The 23,526-nt window shown below is 50.0% G+C and overlaps 1 protein-coding gene across 1 annotated transcript in view; it reads right to left on the bottom strand.

Moving 5' to 3' along the window:
• Positions 1 to 23,526, bottom strand: part of LOC135236020 (FRAS1-related extracellular matrix protein 2-like) — an 80,992-nt gene that overhangs the window by 24,151 nt on the left and 33,315 nt on the right. Inside the window, exons 3-6 of the mRNA XM_064302145.1 lie at positions 22,138 to 22,284; positions 17,354 to 17,584; positions 13,427 to 13,552; positions 12,585 to 12,836 (exon numbers count right to left, since the gene is read on the bottom strand). Coding sequence (XP_064158215.1) covers positions 12,585 to 12,836; positions 13,427 to 13,552; positions 17,354 to 17,584; positions 22,138 to 22,284 — 756 coding nt within the window. The remainder of the gene's footprint in view (positions 1 to 12,584; positions 12,837 to 13,426; positions 13,553 to 17,353; positions 17,585 to 22,137; positions 22,285 to 23,526) is intronic.

The following is a 23,526-nucleotide window of genomic DNA, read 5'->3' as shown; positions in this document are numbered from 1 at the left end:
CACACACCCCCTTCCCTCACCTCCAGTGCCGTGGCCCCACCCGTATCACGTTACCTGTGAAGGTGTCAGCCCCCGGGTGCACCCACACCATGTAATAACAGGCTGGCTCGGGGTAGCTCACTGCCGAACGGGGGCTGGTCCTCCCCGCGTAGGGGTGCTGCACCCTTCATGAGAAGAACCAGGTCCCGTGAGGTGCAACCCCCCACCCCATTACCACCAACCTGGCTGCTACAAATGGCCAAATAACCTCTGCTCTGGAGAAGCCATAACTCCCGACCGGACAACAGGAGGACAGAGGGAATAGCAGCTCTTCCTCCAACCCCCAAAAGAAACCCCCCACCCCAACCCCACCCGACCCCGCCGTGGATTCAGCGAGTACCCCACGAAGTCTGCCTGACTGTGGGAAAGCAGAAACAGCAGAAAACAGAAACGTCTGTCAGAAGAAAAGCAGGCAGAGGAGCAAGCCTCTGTTACTGAGAGCTCGTTTATTTTCTCTCTGGTATGAGCCATAATTCCTTACAGTAAAGCACCTTCCCCTGTCACAAAAGATAAAAACACAGCAGCCCGCCGTAAAAAAAGAAAAAAAGGTGCTTCCCTGACCTGACACAGCGATTCATTTTACACGCCAAAGGGGGGAAAACTCCATCTGCTCCTCTCTAAAGGTCTGGGAAAAAAAGAAAGATGGCTCAGAACCGCGCTTTAACCTTTAACTCGGGTCCGAAACACGATTGCGGTCGATCACGCGCGCGATTTAAAAGTCTGCGGAGCGATGACATTCAGGGGTCTGAAGCGTGGAGAACGCAGAGCAGCGCATGAAAGGCCAGGCCAGGCTAAAGGCCCCTCTGACAGCCTGTCCTTTCACACACTCGATTTATGATTTACTCTCCATGTAAAATCACAGAGGAGACAAATTTATGTGCCGAGATGTCTAATGATACTGACCAGTTTAAACTGTATGTTCACACACTATGTGTGTGTGTGTGTGTGTGTGTGTGTTGTGTGAGTGTGTGTGTTGAGTTTGTGAGTGTGTGTGTGCTTGTGTGGGTTTGAGTGTGTGTGTTTTTGTACACAGATAGCATGTATGTAAGTATGCATGTACTGTATGTATATATTACATTAGATTATATTTGGTAGACGCTTTTATCCAAACCAACATGTCTGTATGTATGCATAAATCTTTTTTGGCCAAAGCTCAATTTTGGTCTCACCCAGTCCCAGTCAAGGTTTCAAAGCTGAACAGGTATATGCAGGGTATGTATAAAATAAATAAAAGGTTAAGGTGTGTTTATACTCAGAGCTGACTGTAAGCAGAGGTCTCCACGGTGACAGCCCAGTCCGGTCTGTGCTGGGGTGTCGCTGGGGTTTGGCAGGGTGTGCGTTTGGCCCGCCCTTCCCCTGCTTTCACGCCTCGCCTCGCATCTGGGGCTGGCACCAGGGAGCCGGGGCGAGCAGCCAGCCAGCCCGCAGCCCGCAGCGGCCCGCCAACAGCGGCCTCCCGCCGCCTCCCCCCCCGCGAGCCCGCCTTCCCCCCCACCCCCCGTGCGCTCCGTCTCCGCCCCGCGGCTCCAGAGGCTTTGAGACACGATCAGAAACGAACGATCCCCACGCGCCCCCCCCCCCCCCCCCCGTCCGCCTCCCACCGACACCCCTGGCGCCGCCTGGTTTCGCCGCCGGGAGGGAGCCACCGCTGGAAGTCGGCTGGATCCCCCCGCGGGGCACGCGGCGCACACGCTAACCGCTTAATTACGCCGGAACTTTACACGCCGCCCGCGGCGTCGGGGCCGCGCCACACGCATCGCGCGTTCGATGGCGGAGGGAGAGCACCGCGCGGCTCTGCGCTCTCCTGACTCTCCCGTACAAACCTGTTCACTAAAACATGTCCGCGGGCCTCTCCCACAGGACACCTCTTTTACTGTTCAACCACAAACGAAAGCTTCAGGGACATGATGCTAACTACACAAACGCAAAACTTCCAAATATACGGTAAATCCAAATGCACCGTATATGTTTTCACACACCTTATGCTTACACTACATGCACTGTGCTAACTGCTATCGGCTGACGCAGCTTCAGAGTAGATTTTTCCAGATAACGTACCTCGTAGAGCGCAACGTTAACAATAACGGGGAACAATGTGTTCTGAAATACCGAGGCCTTTTTTTTCCAAGATACGCTAAGAAGAGTGGGTTCAGGAGCCAGAAGCTGGTTCTGAATACTATTCGAAAGAAAAGAATTCTGTCTGCACACTGTGGGGAAAAAAAAGCCCAAAGTCAAATCGTAAATATACTCAGTTATTCTTACAGAAAGACACAATTAAAACCGATACGTTCCCTTGGGTTTTTCTAATATTTGGTTTTCTTTATACAAGACGATTCACAAAACAAACAGGGGGATTGCTGATCTGTGAAGAGTGTGTGTACACACTGCGCGTGTGTTTAAGCCTGAGGTCTGCATAGACGAGTGCTCCTTACAGGCAAACACAACGGCAGCTAATAATGAGAAACGGACTGACCCTGCGTGCTCTTACACACCCTGCTGTAAAAGAGAGACCCCACAAACTCACACACCCTGCTGCAAAAGAGAGACCCCACACTCTTACACACCCTGCAGTAAAAGAGAGACCCCACAAACTCACACACCCTGCTGCAAAAGAGAGACCCCACACTCTCACACACCCTGCTGTAAAAGAGAGACCCCACACTCTCACACACCCTGCTGTAAAAGAGAGACCCCACACTCTCACACACCCTGCTGTAAAACAGAGACCACACACTCTCACACACACCCTGCTGTAAAAGAGAGACCCCACACACTCTCTCCCACACACCCTGCTGTAAAAGAGAGACCCCACACTCTCACACACACCCTGCTGTAAAAGAGAGACCCCATACTCTCACTCACCCTGCTGTGAAAGAGAGACCCCACACTCTCACACACCCTGCTGTAGAAGAGAGACCCCATACTCTCACTCACCCTGCTGTAAAAGAGAGACCCACACACTCTCACACACCCTGCTGTAAAAGAGAGACCCTCACAAACTCACACACCCTGCTGTAAAGAGAGACCCCACACTCTCACACACCCTGCTGTAAAAGAGAGACCCCACACTCTCACACACCCTGCTGTAAAAGAGAGACCCCACACTCTCACACACCCTGCTGTAAAAGAGAGACCCCACACACTCTCACACACCCTGCTGTAAAAGAGAGACCCCACACTCTCACACACCCTGCTGTAAACCACACTACCACGCTGTAAAGACCCCACACTCTCACACACCCTGCTGTAAAAGAGAGACCCCACACTCTCACACACCCTGCTGTAAAAGAGAGACCCCACACTCTCACACACCCTGCTGTAAAAGAGAGACCCCACACTCTCACACACCCTGCTGTAAAAGAGAGACCCCACACTCTCACACACCCTGCTGTAAAAGAGAGACCCCACACTCTCACACACCCTGCTGTGAAAGAGAGACCCCACACTCTCACACACCCTGCTGTAAAAGAGAGACCCCACAAACTCACACACCCTGCTGTAAAAGAGAGACCCCACACTCTCACACACCCTGCTGTGAAAGAGAGACCCCACACTCTCACACACCCTGCTGTAAAAGAGAGACCCCACACTCTCACACACCCTGCTGTAAAAGAGAGACCCCACACTCTCACACAAGCCCACACCTGCTGTAAAAGAGAGACCCCACACTCTCACACACCCTGCTGTAAAAGAGAGACCCCACACCTCACACACCTGCTGTAAAAGAGAGACCCCACACTCTCACACACCCTGCTGTAAAAGAGAGACCCCACACCTCTACCACACCCTGCTGTAAAAGAGAGACCCCACACTCTCACACACCCTGCTGTAAAAGAGAGACCCCACACTCTCACACACCCTGCTGTAAAAGAGAGACCCCACACTCTCACACACCCTGCTGTAAAAGAGAGACCCCACACTCTCACACACCCTGCTGTAAAGAGAGACCCCACACTCTCACACACCCTGCTGTAAAAGAGAGACCCCACACTCTCACACACCCTGCTGTAAAAGAGAGACCCCACACCTCACACACCCTGCTGTAAAAGAGAGACCCCACACTCCCACACACCCTGCTGTAAAAGAGAACCCCACACTCCCACACACCCTGCTGTAAAAGAGAGACCCCCACATCTCACACACCCTGCTGTAAAAGAGAGACCCCACACTCTCACACACCCTGCTGTAAAAGAGAGACCCCACACTCTCACACACCCTGCTGTAAAAGAGAGACCCCACACTCTCACACACCCTGCTGTAAAAGAGAGACCCCACACTCTCACACACCCTGCTGTAAAAGAGAGACCCCACACTCTCACACACCCTGCTGTAAAAGAGAGACCCCACACACTCTCACACACCCTGCTGTAAAAGAGAGACCCCACACTCTCACACACCCTGCTGTAAAAGAGAGACCCCACACTCTCACACACCCTGCTGTAAAAGAGAGACCCCACACTCTCACACACCCTGCTGTAAAAGAGAGACCCCACACTGTGCTCTGTGCTCTTTCCCTCGCGGGACAGGGTTGCAGGAACACCTGCCAGGTCTGAGGGGTTCCAAAGAGTCGCTCAGTCAGCGAATAACGACAGCAGAGAGGAGGGGAGAGGGGAGAGGGGAGAGGGCAGCCCCCCCCACCGTGAGCAGGGCGGGACACTGGTTGACGTTCCCGTACCTCTGTACCCCTACCCTGCACATCTGTTCCTGTTCCGTAGCAGGCCGGATAATGACAAGGGGTTCTGTACCCTGTTCCTACCCATCCCAAAACCGCAGACACACAATCCCACCCCTACCCCCTCCCCTCCTCCCCCCAGTGTGCTTTCAAACTGGGTAATAATGATACCTTTAAGAAATGTGAAAAAAAAAATTACAAGTGAGTAATGAACTCGGAATTTTTATGAACTAGAAATTGCTCCTCTTTCCCGGATGCAAACCCAGGCAGTTCTGCAGCAATTACACCTGCATGAAGAGACACGTTCTCACGGAGTCATCACCGGGAAGACATACAGTAAATATGCATGCACTGTACGTGTGTGTGAGCATCCCAGAGGCACAGGAAAGAACAAGACCTATTCTCCAGACAAGTCTGTGTCTGTGTGTGTGTGCACGTGTGTGTGTGTGTATGTGTGTGTCCATCTGTGTGTGTGTGTGAGTGTATGTCTGTGTGTGTGTGAGTGTGTGTGTGTGTGCATGCATGTGTCGGTGTGTGTCCGTGTGTGTGTGGGGGTGTGTGTGTGTGTGTGTGTGTATTTGTGTCTGTGTGTGAACGCACATAAATGTATTTATGTGTGTGAGGCGAGACAGCCGAGGCCTCTAATGTAGAGTAAAGCAGATCTGAGCAGTGCCACATTCTTCCTCTTTCATCACATTAGAGAGATATGTCTCCCCCTCACAGCCACAGAAGTTATTTCCAAGCGAGGAAACTTAGTAACTCGTTTTCCAGTCTTAGTGCAGCTGTGGCAGAGGAATCCAGCGAGCGAGCTGCAGTAGCCGGAGAATTCCACCAGGGGCAGCAGTTCCCCAGGGGACCGGTGCGTGTGTGTGTGTGTGTGTGTGTGTGCAGGTTTGGGACAAGCCCTGCTTGGACAGGCCACAGCTGCTGAAACCCCAGCAGGGTGGGAGGGAAGGTCGGTGGGGTCCCCCTCACTGGCAGGGACAGGTGTCCCAAAAAATGACCCCCCCCCCCCCACACACAAATCCATCCATCCCATCCATCCATTCACCCCTCAGCAAGACATGACGCAGGGGGCTAAATGCATTTCACACCGCTCGGGGCAGAGGGGGTATCTTTATCACCCGTGAAGGAAAGGAGGCAGAATTGGATTCGTCACTCCAGAGACTGACAGACGGAGGAAATGAATCTGCTGGCCTCTCCCTCTCTCCCTCTCTCCCTCTCCGCTCCAGGCCCACAGAGCTCGCCCGCCCGTTTCTTCCCCCCCTAGCGATCGCCTAACGAAGTCCCTGCCTTCAGGATTAGCGCTGCAGTTGGCTGACGAGCGGCCCGCACAGAAACGACACATGTGGGCATACGTGTGGGGCAACGTAGCTCTGGAGGTAAGAGAGGTTCTCCGGCAGTCGGAGGGTTGCCGGTTCGATTCCCCGCCCTGGGTGTGTCAAAGTGTCCCCTGAGCAAGACACCTAACCCCTAACTGCTCCCAACGAGCTGATCGGTACCTTGCATGGCAGCCTTTCGCCGTTGGTGTGTGTTAGTGTGTGTGTGAATGGGTGAATGAGAGGCATAAATTGTAAAGCGCTTTGGATAAAAGCGCTATATAAATGCAGTCCATTTACCGTTTACAAACGAGCCGAGCACCGCTCGCCGAGCGGCCGACGCCCGGCGTTCTGACCCGATACGCACACGGCCAGGGACGCCGCTAACAGGCTTCAGTCGGGCTGCGTTTGTTTGTGTGGAAATGGCTGACTGCCCTAGAGTGCAGATCCTCAGCAGGGAGTGGGGGAGTGGGAGGGCGGTGTTGGGGCTAAATCAGTCTTTCAGACAGACAGTTCAGGTGATTCAACGCACCTCACCCCCCCCACCCCCACCCCCACCCCCCAAAGCTGAATTCTTAACTAGCCAGAACCAATACTTTTTCAAATCAGATGTCAAGGTAGACAAATCAGGCGTCCACAGTCAGGAGACAGTCCACCAGCCCCTTTTGTTCGTGCTACATTTTATGTCAGTTGGCTCACAATGTGAAAAAAACAAAACAAAACACGGACACAAACTGGACACTGAGCGTCATTAGCCTTCCTGTTCTGCAAGGAGAGACTTCTTTATGAAAAGAAAACCTGATTTAGCATTTAAAAAAAAGACCGAGACCGGCTTGCCACAGTAGGCGTTTGTGTTCAAGGTTTCCGGAGGCTAAGCTACGCACATTCAATTCCTTTCAGCTCCTTCGACCGCTCGCCCGTTCCGGAAATAATTGGACAATTTAGCCAACAGCCGCACTCCACAAAGACACTTTCAGCAGAGCACGCCACGGAGAGCAACACTTGACCTTTCAGGCAGGATCCAGGTTTCATTTATGCTTTTTTTTTTTACAGTTTTATAATCTAGAACTAATTTCCAGTCCAGGGACACACTTGGATTAAGACACAAGCGCTGCCAGCTTGTTCCCTTTATATTCCCCCCTTTACAGAGAGCTGTGAACATGTACTTTACACTCACTCACCTCACACACACACACTCACCTCACACACACTCACTCACCTCACACACACTCACTCACCTCACACACACTCACCTCACACACTCACTCACCTTACACACACACTCACCTCACACACACACTCACCTCACACACACACTCACCTCACACACACAGTCACTCACCTCACACACTCACTCACCTCACACACACACTCACCTCACACACACAGTCACTCACCTCAAACACACTCACTCACCTCACACACACAGTCACTCACCTCACACACTCACTCACCTCACACACACTCACTCACCTCACACACATGCACATGAACACGCACACACTCACACACACACATGTACGCACACACACACACACACACACACACACTCACACGACACACAAAAACATACATGCATAGTTGCATAAACATGCACACACACACATACAAACACACAGACTCTCTCTCTCTCTCTCACACACACATTCTCACACACACACACACACACACACACAGACTCTCTCTCTCTCTCTCTCTCACACACACACACATTCTCACACACACACACACACACACACACACACACACACACACACACACACTCACACTCATACACTCATGCACACACATTCTCTCACACACACACACACTCACACACACACACATTCTCACATACTCACACACACACTCACACACACACACACAGACACTCTCACACTCTCTCTCACACACACACACACACACACACACAGTCGGAGTGAAGGTGAAGGTCCCCTCCGTGCTGGAGCCGCCCTTCCCAGGGGGCAGTGGGAAAGCAGGTCTTTCAGCGGCCCGGCGGCCTCACACAGGAAGGGCCCGTTACGGCGCCATTAAACTCCTGACCCTCGGCTTTGTCCGCGCGTGACCCCGTCCAGGACAGTCTCCCCAGCGCTAATCTCGCACGCACCGCTGCAGGAAAATCTATACGACTCTCCAGTGTTCACACACTCACAAGCGCACGTCACCACAAAGGCACAATGGCACACTTGTGAGACTATGAAGCCAGCAAACCGACAACAACAACAAAAAATGTAACCGAATATCCGCGGTCTATTTTGGCTGTGATAATGTAATGCAAATGGGGGGGGAAAAAAAATTAAATTGTTTGACGGGAACATAATGACTTCAAATGGCAAAGCAATCTGACGCTGCCAGAGACTTTCTGTCCCTCAGACTAATCACGATAATGAGAGCGGAGGCTGGCGTTTGGGTCAGCCTGTAAACTCCCCCGTCCCGCCCCCCACAGCTTCGATTCGTAATAAATCAGTGACATTTCGAACAGGATCAAAGAATGAGCAGAGTTTTTGAGCAGAGGACACAAGAGGCTCTATTAAAAACTCCATTCCTGAACCTGGGGGGGGGGGGGTAGGAGACAGCTGTCCTGTCCCACGGGTCAAAGGTCAGCATGGAGCATCTTGGGTTACGGCGGAAGGAACAAAGCGCGAGGAACAATCCCAAACGCTGCCCCTTCGGTTCTGTGTCCCAAGACGAAACAAATCCACTCCTGTTCCAGGTCTGTCTAAACTCCACCTTCCCAAGGGAATCTTAACGGGAACATGAACCTGAGAGAGTGGCAAGGGAACTCCATAAAACCACCCGCTCACAAGTGATCATTTCCCCTGGGTCTACTTCCTGGTTGCTCTCACTTATTGCGAGGAAGGGGGCAACAAGTGTGATAAAAAGATTCAAAGCAATTCCCTGAGGTGGGAAGTGCACATTTAAAAACCAGAAACACTGTCATTTTGCAAAAGTAGGATGCAGAAATGCTGTGTCCATTGTCAAATAAAGTCCAGTATTTTGGCACTCTTCATAGAGAAAGAATGGGACCGATTGGCTAGTCAGGACAGGCCTGAGTCAGCTGACCATGGCTGCGGTGGTTGGCCACAGTTGACTGGTTCCCTTTCAGAATTAGTGCGGGCATTAGGCCAGGCAGGGTAATCGCTGCCCGAGCTCTTCCCAACGATGGGGCTGGGGCCCACAGGCTTCCTGTTATGAGCAGAGCGAGACACGGCTCACCTCCTGCAGATCAATTATTAATTCATTGCATTTATATGGCACTTTTCCGAACTTTCCAAACGCTCAAAGTGCTTTACAGTGACGAAGGGGAACTCACCTCACCCACCTCACCCAGATGCCAGCTCTCCTGCAGCACAGCGTGGCCCGCACACACAGCCACCGGCTTGTGGGTGGGTGAGGGCCTGAGAGAAGTGTGCCGAAGTGAGTGACCTTTCAAACACCCGGACCAGGCTCCTTTTTTGTCTGGGGAAGGGTCTGTGTACCATTACATTACATTACATTTATTTGGCAGACGCTTTTATCCAAAGCGACGTACAAAAAGTGCATTTCATGGTCATAGACAACTGCTAAGCACAGGTTCAGTAAGGTACAATTACTTATTTTGTACAGCTATTTCTAGCCAGGAACACAGTTTAGTTCACACAGTGAACACTATTCAGACCTAAACCTGTACCAGAACCTTCACTCGCTTTGGCGCATTAGAAACGCAGCGTGCGAGGACCGCTGCGTGACGCATCGCGGCTTTCGAGCGCTGATTGGTCCAGCACCTGCCCGGACGCGCGTGCCGTCAGCACGCTCCATTAGAGAAGCGCACACACACAGCCTCAGACACAACGCCCCGCGGCGACTCCAGGAGCACAACGTCCAGTTCCAAATCAGTCAGGGAAAAAAACGGGAGAAAGAAAATACTCGTTCAATAAACAAAGGAACCGTTCGTCCGAAAAAGCTCGAGGCTTTGTCTGGTTTAAAAAAAAAAAAAAAAAATGAAATAAAAACACAAAACGGAAAGAAAAATCGGAAGTTGAGGAGCGACACAGAACGTCTCGTTCCCGAGACCACCGGCCACATAGTCGCCGCCCTTTGAAGTGGGGTCTAATCCGCGGCAGCACGGCGAAGGAATACAGCGCAGCGCGCCGCGCGCAGCCCCCGGCGTAGCTACCGCTCCTCAGCTGAGGAGGGCCGTCCGCTGATCCTGCGCGGTGCGTGGGGTGCGTGGGATTCGCGGGATTCGCGGGATTCGCGGACAGCGGGCGCGCGAGGGGGGACTGGTCCGCAGATATGCGCGGTATGCGGGGAGTTGCTCACCAGAGCGGGTTTTTTTTTTGGTTTGTTTTTTTTTTTTCACTCTGCAAATCTCTCAATCTGTGTCTGGAAACGAGGATTCGCAGAAACCCCGACTCTACGCCCGAAAAGCAGCCGGTTCTCGTCTTTTCTGGGAGGGTCGGGGAGAGACCCGGCAGCGAGTGTGAATCACAGTGCTTCCATTATTAAACTGGCTTCACCTAATTCCAAACCTCTCATTTAACAGCCTCGCGCTGTTTTAAATGCTCATTATTACTTCATCACAATCAAGGCTGGGGAACGAGAGCCTCAGCTCACCCCCTTTTAAATTCCCTACATCAATCAGCCATTTCCTGTAACGCGCGCGCGTTTTTGTTTGGTGAAGAGTGACTCAAAACTTCAGCCGTGCGTAAAGGTTAATGGATGCGAAACTGCAGTTGAGAACTGCGGCAATTATCTGAAGTGATTTCGCGAGCGACGCGCTTGATTGTCGCCTGACCCTCGAAAAGCTTCGGCGGCGACGCGTTCGCCGCTTCCATCGGCTCCATAACCCGCCTGTGTGGCGGGAGGACGTATCCCAGCATGCTCTGCTCTAATGGTGGTTGGGCAGGAGGGGGGGGGGGGGTGCATCCAGGAGGAGGTGCAAGGCTGGATTGTGGGGGGGGGGGGGAGTAAGGACGCTGTCCCGTGTCTGAGCAGGAGATGAGAAATAAGGGCCCCTCTAGGGGTGCATGCTGACATCAGCTGCCTGGATTATCACACACACCATCTCCATGACCCCAATGAGGCCCAGTGTTCCTCTAATCCCAGTGAGTCCCCGACCAGAATTACACACTCACCTGTGCACACTGCAGGCTAAACGGCTAAGACACAATCATAATAAACACGTTTTCGTCCAGGCAGGATGTGCTGGTGTGTTAGTGCAAACACTGACTATTACCGCATGCAGGGGAAGGTTTGATACATCTGCGCTGTTTGTTCTTGCTCGGGTAAAATGCAGTAAAACCCTGCCAAAGCAAATGGGAAAAGCAATGCTTTCTGGCAGTAAAATAATGACTCGCGTGGGGAATAAGATCCTTTTTTCTTTGCTTCCACACTTGATGAACTGAGGACAGCAAAGCCTACTGTCAGTTCCACTCATATCCCAGACAGACAGCACAGAAAAAGCCCTCATTTCAGAGCATCCAACCTGCAGGCGGTTTACCCCAGAGTCACACAACAGTGGTGTGAAAAAGCGCTGCTAATACTTGAAAGGAAGACAACAAATCACAGATATTCTCCTCCACATAGTCAATGCTCTGCCAATGACAGGCTGGTCTATTTTGAAGTTGGAATACAGGATTTAAACAAAAAGGAGTGGAATACTGCATCTGTAAATATATACGAAATACTGTAGCTCTATGTCAAACACACATATGGAATACTGTAGCTCTGTGGCAAACACACATACAGAATACTGTAGCTCTATGTCAAACACACATATGGAATACTGTAGCTCTGTGTCAAACACACATACAAAATACTGTAGCTCTATGTCAAACACACATACAAAATACTGTAGCTCTATGTCAAACACATATATGGAATACTGTAGCTCTGTGGCAAACACACATACAGAATACTGTAGCTCTGTGTCAAACACACATGGAATACTGTAGCTCTGTGTCAAACACACATATGGAATACTGTAGCTCTGTGTCAAACACACATGGAATACTGTAGCTCTGTGTCAAACACACATGGAATACTGTAGCTCTGTGTCAAACACACATGGAATACTGTAGCTCTGTGTCAAACACACATATGGAATACTGTAGCTCTGTGTCAAACACACATACAGAATACTGTAGCTCTGTGTCAAACACAAAATATGGAATACTGTAGCTCTGTACCAAACACACATACGGAATACTGTAGCTCTGTGTCAAACACAAAATATGGAATACTGTAGCTCTGTGTCAAACACACATATGGAATACTGTATCTCTGTGTCAAACACACATACAGAAACACTGTAGCTCTTTAGAAAACACTCCTGCTGTTCCCGGAGAATTTTCAGCACAGCACCTTACTGACTGAAATGTAAGTCATGTGAACGCTTCATTTTTCCTGAACTCTTGCAGAATACTGACCGTTTTCCACTGTCAGTATTCTGTAGGAATCTCAAAGTGCTGAAGTATTTCAGGTGGTCATTTGGCCCATTTCTCATCTGAAACGTCTGGAGCGCATATTCTCAGCGGAGGGTGTGGCGTGAGCGTTGAGTTCGGGCCCCTTACCGTCGTCCAGGTCGGGCAGGATGGTGATCCGGGCGGAGGGGAACTCCCGCCCCAGCCGCCCCCCCATGGGCAGGCTGAGGGTGACGTTGAAGCTCTCCTCGGGCTCGTACAGCGAGTCGTCGATGACGACCACGCGGCAGGGCTTCTCCGCCTCGCCCTTGTCGAAGCGCAGCACGCTGGTGTGCTCCTCCGCCCGGGAGATGTAGTCCGAGTAGGAGAGCACCGTGCTGGGGATGGTGCCCGTCGCCGTGACTACGGACAGAGGCGGAGTTGAGAAGGGTGGTAACGCCGACATGAAGATTTCTGCTGGGGGGGAGGGGGGGGGTGGGTGAGGGGGTGCTGGAGGGGTGTGAGGGGTGCTGAAGGGGTTAAGAGGGTGTGCATAGGGGAGGGCGGGGGTATAACTGAAAGCTGACAGTCTTTTAAGTCCTTGCTCTTTGCCGAACTGATTTGTATGTGTCTTTGCAGGTTGTTCTGGGTGAGTATCCACTAAATGCTTAAACATCAGAGTAAACGGAATGGACCACATGCCAGCATTACAGCTTTGCGGTCTGTGATTACTTCCCTTTTTCTCCCAAAAACACAAACTCTACGTCTACGTGTGATTGCTGATAACCATAATCTCAGCCCGTGGATGTAGTGCTCATTACCTCCCTTTGAATCCAACCTGGGTTTGTGCAGATTGCTTGCATTTTACCTCAAACCGCACGCTCTAATGGAGGGTTTGCTCACAATCAGCAGCCGATTGAGATCCCGGGGGCCCGGATGAGGTGTTAATTGTAATCAGCCGCTTTTCGGGTTTAGCCGCGTCGGTCGGGGAGAAGGGTTGTTGCCGTGGTTACCTTGCTGGGTGTAGCAGATGACCATGAGCTCCTGGCTGACGTCGCCGCTCCTGCGGACGGGGATCAGCAGCTCGCCCACGTCCTCCTCCACGGCGTAGGCGGCGGAGGGGATGAAGACGGTGGACTCTGCGGGGGGAAAGAGGAGGCCAGGGCCGCCATGTTACCCTCTGAACTGCAGCTCGCAAACGCGCCACGTTACAGCCAATGGGGCTTCCTCTGCTGCTTATTCATTTCACCCAACCCCCAGAGACCATAGAGAGTTTCGGGCTTCTGTACTGGGTTATGCAATGTTTGGACAACAGCCAGTAGGAGAATTCTGGTATCAGTACAGAACAGGAATACTCAAATCTGGCCCTCCAGGCCAGCAGTACTGCCGCTTTTTTTTTCTGCCAGATAGTTAATTGATTGATTAATACCAATGATTGGCCAGAGATTTAACTCACCTTACTGACCGAAATGTACAGTCATGTAAAGGCTTCATTTGCTCTTAATTGTTTAGAAAAAAAGATGTTCATTTAACACCGTCAGTATTCTGTAGGAATCTTAAAGTGCTGAAGTATTGCAGGCAGCTGTTTGGCCCATTTCTCATTTGAAATGTCTGGAGTGTACATTTCTCAGTTGAGGGTTGTGGTGAGAGAGCTGTGTTCCAGAACTGGTCCTGAGTAGAGGGGAACAATCAAAGCCAGAAGTTCTACTGGCATCGAGAGCCAGACTTGAGTAACCCCGCTACGGGAGATACAACAGATTCTTAGAGAGTTTTATAAGTGGGCCAATCTATCCAACCTATGAAGGGACAGAACTGCGAGAGCTTAAGGACATCCGAAACAAAGTGAACGGCGAAGGCGACTGAGCAGCGGACGCAACGGGACCAATAAGACGCTTTCTCTATCCTAGTTCCCTCTTCTCGCTCGTTCATTATCTGCGATTCCATCCAAGGGCCTTTTTCTCCAGCTTATGAAAATGCGCTCAGCCACCGAGCGTGCTAAAGCTGACATCAGACGCCGAGGCAGCGGCGGCTAGCCGTCAGTGAGAAAACGGGGGAAAAGAGAAGCACGCCTTTTGATCTCGGAGGTTCTGACGAGATGTAGTCTTTCCTCACTGGGCAACGGAGCTCCCAGGATCCTCTGAGGGACTTCATCAGACATCAGAAAGCACAACTGACTCCTAGTTGAAGCTGTGCTGGGTGGAAAACCTCGTTACTTTAACCCAGTACTCGGCCAGAAGCATCACATACAGGCATGCGCATCCTCACTGCAGATGTTTCGAAGAAAATACCACAGAAATACATTGAGAAAACAATAAATCTAAAAGCAATCTCCCAAAATATGCAGGGCATGTACTTATACAGTAGGTTGTTTTCTATGCTTTTTTTACAAGCAGAAATGTGTTAAAGCAATTCATCTTTTTTTTTTTTTCCTAAGCGGGCTATTTTCAGCTTGGCGCGATTTAGCTTAAGTAAGCAAACCGGTCGACAATATTTCAGGAGCCACGCACTAAGGGGTACATCTTATCTCCCGTCTCGAAAAACAAAACACGGGCAAGCTCAAACCGTCCGGATCCCACTTTCTGTGAGATGGTGGGGCACAACCAATGAGGTGGCAGAAGCTTTCCGAGCATCTATCATTATTATCGTTTCTTTAGCAATCACCTAGCCGCGAGCACTGGGAGCCCCAAAATATCAATCGCAACCCTGTGGGGGGGGGCGATAAGGGAGTGTCATCGCCCATTGCTGTCCACGTTTTCTCCAACCGAAACTGCCTCGCCACAGAGAACAAGGCGCCCGACAAACCGACCCCTCCTTTCTCATGCCTGTTAAAACCGCAGAGCCCGTGCGTCTGTGTAACATCCATCAGCTGGGTTTTGATTGGACACTCCCACTCTACACATACATTGCGCATACGTGTAGACTCCGACAATTTCACTGTCCGTTTCCCTATCTGGACAAGGCCGAAAGGTACTGGTTTGCATCACCGGATCTCAACCACAGCTGACAGAGTGTTACAAGCGTTGCTATGCTTTAAAGAGCTAGGATTCAAAAATGCGCTCTGAGTGTCTTATTTTCTGCTTAAAAAACTGCTTTGTAAATACACAAAATGAATAAAAAATGTCAAAAAACAGTCAACATGGATGTGGCAAAAATACAGTTCAGAAAGGTGCTCGTATGTGTGAGCCACAGGTGGACCAGGAGCAGTCTGAAGCACACAATTTCAAGTTCTGAGTCGAAGTTAACGATAATTAATCTAACTGATTCAGGAGAAGTGATAGTCCACTTTAACACAGCACCCACACAAAAAACCCCTGCACTTACACATCCATTAGCAAGATAGCGGCGAAAGTCCCAGTCGATTTTATATTACCACAGGGGCCCCTGCCTTCGGTAAACAAACACTCCCGTCCATACCTCTTAATTTGCTGAATTGGCCGACGGGATAATTAAAACAGCCTCTGACAGCTTTCTCACGAAAACAAAGATGATTTAAAGTGGGAGGGGTAGAGGGAATCACAGTTTGAGAAATATTCATCCCACCATGGGCTTATAGTACAAGCCGGGGATTTGTATTTTTTGTTTACTTGACCTTCCGTTTCAAACAAGCACGCTGCTAACTGCAGTTTTGTGATGTTTTACTCTGTTTCAATGCTAAATTTAAAAACATGCTTACGCTTGTACATGCCTATTTGTCCAAGCTAAAGAAGAAATACTTCTGTTGCCTGGCTACCAAACTCTGCCTGGCACCGACGTTAGTGGGGGGGTTACGCAGGTTAGAGCACCCCCTCCAGCGCAGACGGGTTCTGGTTCTGTCCCATAACTCATCTGAGCACCTGAGCCACAGAAAATCTAACTGAAGCCCCGAGCTTTCTGTCCAGTCCTGGTTTCGCGCCCCCATTCAGATGCGCAGGTCTGGATAAACCTGGGCAGTGTGGGTCGAGAGACCACACAGTAAACCTACACACACACACACACACACACACACACATGAACACGCACACACACACGTGCACACACACACACACACACACACACACACACACACACACATGAACACGCACAGACACACACATGCACACACGCACACGAACACACACACATGAACACGCACACACACACACACACACGCACACACACACACACACGCACACGCACACACACGCACACACACGCTGGCTGGGAGCAGGCCTGCATTATCCGTGTTCTTTCAGCTCTGCAATAAAGCACCTGCTGCTGGCCGGGGAGCCTCGGCCTGCTGCAAGATAATCTTATTTGCCGCCCTTTAAAAGACAGCCTGAAAGAGAATAAGAGAATAGCCGCAGTAAAAGCCTGACACACAGGAGCTGGAGACGGAGGCTGAGAAGAGAGAGATTTTATTTTTATTTTTTTTTTAAATCTTCGATAACCGCTCCAAGAAGCCTCCTACTCGCAAGACCAGCTTTAAGGAACTCTCGTTTTGCCCCCGGGGGAGCGGGGCGGTTCGCAAAAACAGCGTTCGGGCCGTGCAGGCGGCAGGCCGCGGACGGAGTGACTCAGCGCAGGCTCCGCCCACTCGGGGCCGCCTGGCTTCCATCTGGGCTGCTGGGGCCAAGGTTAGTGGACTTCCAACATCCGTCATCACTGACACGCTGATTATTGGGAAGCTGGAATTCCTCAACGGTAAACTTTGATGCAGGCCCATGTTCTCTGTTCTGGACGATGCAGCGTCGGTGGACGCTTTGACACGATTACCTACTTGGAATGCATGCTGCTACTGTATTTATGCCTGCTCTGACATGTCACTGCCTGTGCTCAAAAAGATAAACAGAAAATATTCATAGCCTTAGGGCTAGTGTGTAGCCACCTCTAGTCTTGATGACTGAGCAGTTGTAGGTTCGATCACATGGGGAATAATTGAATTGTCACATTTTGGAAAGGGCTGACATTAGAGGGACACTGACCGTCAGAAGGGTCCAGAATCTCCACGGTGGCCGCCTCGGGGAACTCCAGCGCCCCCATGACGGGTTCGGACAGAACGATCTGGAAGGTCTCGGACTGCTCGAACTCGCTGTCCGGCAGAATCCGCACCCTCCAGGTGGCGGTGGTCTGGCCCGGGTTGAACTGGACCTGCTTCTGCGACTTGCCCCGGAAGTCCTTGTCCTTCTCAGCTGTGCCGTCTTTGGTGCCAATGCCTGGGGGAAGGGGGGGGGGGAGGGCAGAGTGAACAGAAGGGGAGAAAGAAAAAACACCGTTATGCTTTTACTCAAATCATGACAAGGCGGGAGGTGGAGGTAGGGGATGGGGGGGTACTTCCTTCTAAAAATTTCTCACACTGTCATTGTTCCAGAAGATCAAAATAATGGCCGCACAATATGAAACTTCATTAAAAAAGGATTTCCAGTTACCAGCAGGGATTATCAGCAGCTCTGAGTCTACAGCTGTCCGATGTCATCAAACGCTTTCGTGCAGAATGCACTATAATCACACGGGACCTGCTGTATAAATAAATATGTGAATGAATATTTGAGTATCAATAATAATTATAAGAAGTTGCTAATAAAGTGGTCCTGCAACGAGAGGTGCTGGATGGGAATAATAAATAAATAAATAAATAAATAAATAAATAAATAAATAAATAAATGTAGCGTTACCACAGCAACAACACCCACAGAGAGGCCTAACATCTACAGGTGTGACATCACAAGGCTTCTTGTCTGCCCTGAGAGCCTCACCCCCCCCTCACCCCTGTACGGTCAGGGTGCCCCACTCTGCATGCTGCCCCCAACCTCTCTGTGATCGCAGTCCAGACGGGGGGCGTGGGTGGAAGGGGTGGGGGGGGGGGGGGCACCCTGGCACGAGTCCTTCCGCCAAGCCTGCCGTGCCAGCAGCTGGGTGGCACAGAAACTCGCCTCCCGTCCGCCCATTTGATAGCGCCATGCCACACAGCAGGAAGCGTTCCCAATTAATAAAACATTGCCTGCCCCCGCCCCCATGCTATCTCTGAGGTGGCATGACCCCCCCCCCCCCACTCCACCCACAAAAAACAAATACACTAATTAACCAAAACCAAACTGCGGCTCCGAGCATCGGCATAGATCTCGGTCCTTTGGCACAAAGAACTGTGCAGCTCCCAGGGCTGAAGGTACAAATGCTGTGGATTGTGGACAAGATTAAAATTTAATTCTGCAAAGCTTTCACATGCAAGGACTGTACCGCACTCCCATAGCGAATATAAAAAAGTGATTAAAAAAAAAACAGGATAGAAAAAGGTGGGAAATGTGGAAAGCGGAGCTTTGTGTGGGGAAAAAGAAAGTTTTTTTCCCTTCCATGGCACGCATCACACCATGGGGGAATCAGGCTTTGGTTCTGACGCTCCAGGGTCTGAAGCACTTTTGAGCCGGAATGGCGGCCGGCGGAGCCGAGGAGTGCAGTTTCCATCGGCAGGTTTCTGACTGCGGCTCCTGTGTGGGGCTGTGCCAGGGGAATGCCCTGGGTTACCCGGTTACGTGGCCCCGCCCCCGAAGCTCTTTCATCATCTCAGGTAGACGAGGGGTGGGGGAGGTGGGGCACAAACAGACCGCTCGCCAGGAGCTTGCCTTTGTTCTTAACTTCGCTTTTTCTCCACCCTCACCTCTCTGTAGGAACGCACAACTACTGGTGCAGAAGGTGAACAGAGGTGCACTTCCAATGCATTTTTATATATAACTATGGATTTACCCTTTGGATGCCCTTTTTTAACCAAAAAAAAATTGTGCTAAATTCACCCTTGCCCCAAGCACAGCACTGAACAACTTTCTTTGGCTCTGCAGCCATATTATTTTTAGGTCCTTACAGTTTACAATTGGAGTCATTTGGCAGACACTTTTAGCCAAGGGGAAGCAAACACCGCAAGGTCATGATACTGCATGACAGTAAGACTGTGAATATAAACATTCCCAAAAGGATCTTCTTATTTTCCCCGTAGGGGGGTGGGGGGGTGTAAGGAGCCCTCAGACTCATGGGAGAGATTGGCGGTTGGAACGCTCTGTCGCTCTGCCTCCAGGGAGGGGGGGGGGTCAATAATGTTAACGAGGTGATTGATGGCGGGGGCCGGTGACCGGCTCTGGTCCCTGACAGGTGAATCATCCCCCTGTCGCCAGAGGAGAAAGGGCCTCGTTCATTTCAATTATGGCAGGACCGCACCTCGCACCCGGAGCCAAGTCCTGAGACACGCTCCACAACAACAGGTTAGCAACGGCCCCCCGGGGCCAGAACACACTCCTGAAGGTACGACTGAGTCTCTCTCACGTCTCGTTACGGGCTCCCAGGTGTTCCACAGGAAGTAAGCACAGGAGAGCTTTCACACCTCTGTACAGCCTGACATGTTATAAACCCTCCCGCCCCCAAAAAAAAAACACAAGAGCAGCTCTCTGGCCAGTGCAGTGAGTGTAAAGTCGCCTAACTTCGGCCTAACGGGTCAGGTGCTCTGAGGTGTAGATTACCCTGCTCTGTCTCCGGAAAGGAATAAAAAGTGATGACTATTCATTATCACCACAGTTACCGCCATCATGCGCTAACTTGTCCCCTACATCAACACGGAACGCCCCCTCCCAGCTACAGTTATATTTCCATGCAGGAGCTCAACATCTTCTAACTTCACCCTCAGGTGATTGGTTGAAGATCAGGGTCTGTGTGACCTCACTGAGGCCCGCTCCCACCTAGGTCTCAGTGCAGCGGATTTAGGCTCTGTGAGTTACAGCTGGATGGAGGTTCTCCTTAAAGCTGAACAAACAAAGGCTTCGCGTGTCAACAAAAATCTGGACTGCCCCTGAGGTGGGGTGGGGTGGGGTGGAGAGGGGGGGAATAGTTACCCCCAACCCCCACACCTGCCAGGTGATTGATGCAAGACACAGACAGGAGGAAATCCATCCAAATGCACACCGGGACCATGCACTGCTCCAGAGGCACCTGCTGCGTGACCTTTAACCCCAGTCACTGAACCCCACCCCGCAGAGCAGGGCATCTGGTTTGCACTGGGGGCAAACCAGATGGCCTGCCAAACAAAAGCCTTTGGAGAAAACAAGTTGAGATGACATTACATTACAGAGCGACTTACACAACTTTTACATGGCATTTTTTACATTGTATCCATTTATACAGCTGGATATATACTGAAGCAATTTCGGTTAAGTACCTTGCTCAAGGGTACAACGGCAGTGTCCTACCCTACCCGGGAATCAAACCTGCGACCTTTCAGTTACAAGCCCAGTTCCTTACCTACTGTGCTACACTCAGTCCTAATGACAAGGCCGTCCTGATAAATGTCGGCTGAATTCCGAAATGAACTAATTTCAAAATGAATGCAAGAGCTGCTTTTTTCGCCCCCTCTGTTCCGCAGCTCTTGTCCACGTCCACAAAGCCACTCGTTTGATTGGCGCATTGCTTCTCTGTGTGGTGGCCAGGAAAATGCACCTTCTGTAAAGTAAGCTGCTTTGGCACTTGAAGTGTTAGCGAACTGTCTAAGTTCAGATCTGGAAACAGGCATCAGACACTGCACGCCTCCAGTTTGGGCCAAACCCATCTGTGGGCTACACAATTTAGGTTTACAATATCATTTTGTAAATTTATTTTGAAATGCATTTTAATTTGCAGTATTCACAGGGAGCAAATTGCTTTTTTTGATGCCAGATTTGTGATTGCTTTCACTATCACACAATGTCCCCCCCCTGGTCTATGATGAGTCCCCCTGGGTTCATTCCTGTTTAAGGCCACCAAAGTGCTACAGCTGGTGCTGTCTAAATTGTAAATTGTACAATTACAGCTTTTGTACCTTCTGGTGTCCTCTGAACTTAGTGAGCTGCGCATGGGGCAAAATATATTTAAAAAAAAAAAAACAAGGCTTGAATTTTGTAGCAACTCAAACTTAATTGAAAGTATTGATCAAACAGTGGTTATTTTCCCCTTCAGTGTGCTAAAATGGCTACAGAAGATAAAAAGAAAGCAAACAAACAATCAGTCAAGAGATGCACCATGGGAAGCACTTAAAATCTTCCTTCACTAACAATCTGGGAGCTGGACAAAATTAACCCTTTAAGGGCTGAGATCACACATACGTGATTAGAAAGTTCTAAACTGAACATTCTAATGCTGATGTAACAGTCACTATTGGTAAGCGAGAGCAGTGGAGTTCTGGAATGCTGACTTCTAGAAGTATTTTGAAGAAAAAAAAAAACATTTTAAAAAACTACTCTTCAAGGGGATAAAAAAACATTTCAGTTCAGTACTCTTGGATCACTGTGACCTGTTAAAGTAGAGATGGCAGATGTTCTTTTTTTATGGGCAAAGGCATCCCAGTGATGCAGTAAACAACTGATTCAGAAGTCAGATTGGCACGCGAGGGGAACTGTTTCTGCAGAACTTCACCTGCTAAATATACAAGTTATAGTAAACATTAGCACCTAAGCCTGGATTTGATCAACAGGCAGCCTTAACACTGGGTTGGAAAGGGCTTGTATAATTTAACCTACAGTAACAAAGTTTGTTCATGCTGGTTGAGAAATTAGCGATATATATATGTGTGTATATGTATATATATATATATACAGAGAGAGAGTTTGTATTCCAATTCCTGTTTGTGTGTACGCTTTGACAATAAGTACAAAAGTATTTAATGCCAATAAAGCATTTTGAATTTGAATTTGAATTTGAGAGAGAGAGAGAGAGGGAGAGGGAGAGAGAGAGAGCGAGAAAGAGTTTTTCCACTCACTGACGAAGGAGGTCTCCCCCAGGTAGCCCCTGCGCCTCAGCACCACCTCCAGGAACTTGGAGTCCTCGTCCACTGTGTAGTACTCCTTCTCCAGGGAGATCCAGGCCCAGTTCAGACGGAAGAACTGGTTCTTCAGCTTGTTGCCTCCTGCACGCAGAACAGAAGCGCGTTACCGCACTGTGTAAAGTGTTAGGTCCTAGCACACTGGTCTGGGGTCAAATGAGAGCTTTTTTTCAGTATTCTTTGGCAGCAAAGCGAGTGCACTGGTAACCAAGACTAGAAAGACGCCAGATGGACGGTAAATGGTAAATGGACTGCATTTATATAGCGCTTTTATCCAAAGCGCTTTACCATTGATGCCTCACATTCACCAGAGCAATTAGGGGTTAGGTGTCTGGCTCAGGAACACTTCGACATGCGCAGGGCAGGGGGGATCGAACCGGGAACCCTCCGAGCTAGACATACAGTAGCATGCTGTAGCTTAACGGCTAAACCCGGAAAGCACTGTCTTAAATTAAAATTCCCATTCCGAAAAAAAGCCTTCCACTTTTCTAAAAATTTGCGCGGTTTGTATGATTACTGTTAGTGCGGAGGCAAGCAGCATCGATTCAAGGGAGTCTTAGCAAATCGCTCCGCACTTCCATTACAATGACACCTCTCACCTGGAAACAAAGACTGTTCTTATAAGAGAACATCACACGCAGACCCTGCCAGTTTTTCACTGAGTAGGACTGGACACAAGCCCTGATTCTGCAGATATAAATGGCCGTGAGGTCTAATTGGCTCTTTTCTAATTAAGAGTCAAGGCTCTCGTTCTTATCTGCCTTATTTTCACAATCTGCTTTGAAGTTTCAATTCAAAGCAGGAGCTCAATATTCCTGGAGGGCTTGTTATGTTCTGACCACATGTTCACACACAAACACACACACAGAGTGAAAGAAAAACACACACACTTTCACAGATGCACATACACACACAAACACACACATTCACAGGTGCACAAAGACACACACACAAACAAACACACACACAGAGTGAAAGAAAAACACACACACGTTCACAGATGCACTTATACACAAACACACACATTCACAGGTGCACAAAGACACACACACACACACACACACACACAGAGTGAAAGAAAAACACACACACTTTCACAGATGCACACACACACACAGTGAAAGAAAAACACACACACGTTCACAGATGCACATATACACAAACACACACATTCACAGGTGCACAAAGACATACACACACACACAGAGGGAGAGAGAAACACACAAAATTTCACAGATGCACACACACACACACACACACACCAAACACACAAACTGAAACACATCTTTCTGACCGGAGGACTGACCCGGTATTGTACAGAAAGGT

Source organism: Anguilla rostrata, chromosome 12, assembly GCF_018555375.3.
Source record: "Anguilla rostrata isolate EN2019 chromosome 12, ASM1855537v3, whole genome shotgun sequence".
NCBI classification, from domain to species: domain Eukaryota; kingdom Metazoa; phylum Chordata; class Actinopteri; order Anguilliformes; family Anguillidae; genus Anguilla; species Anguilla rostrata.
Note: the sequence above shows the minus strand (reverse complement) of the source record. Positions and strands in the feature narration are given on the sequence as shown.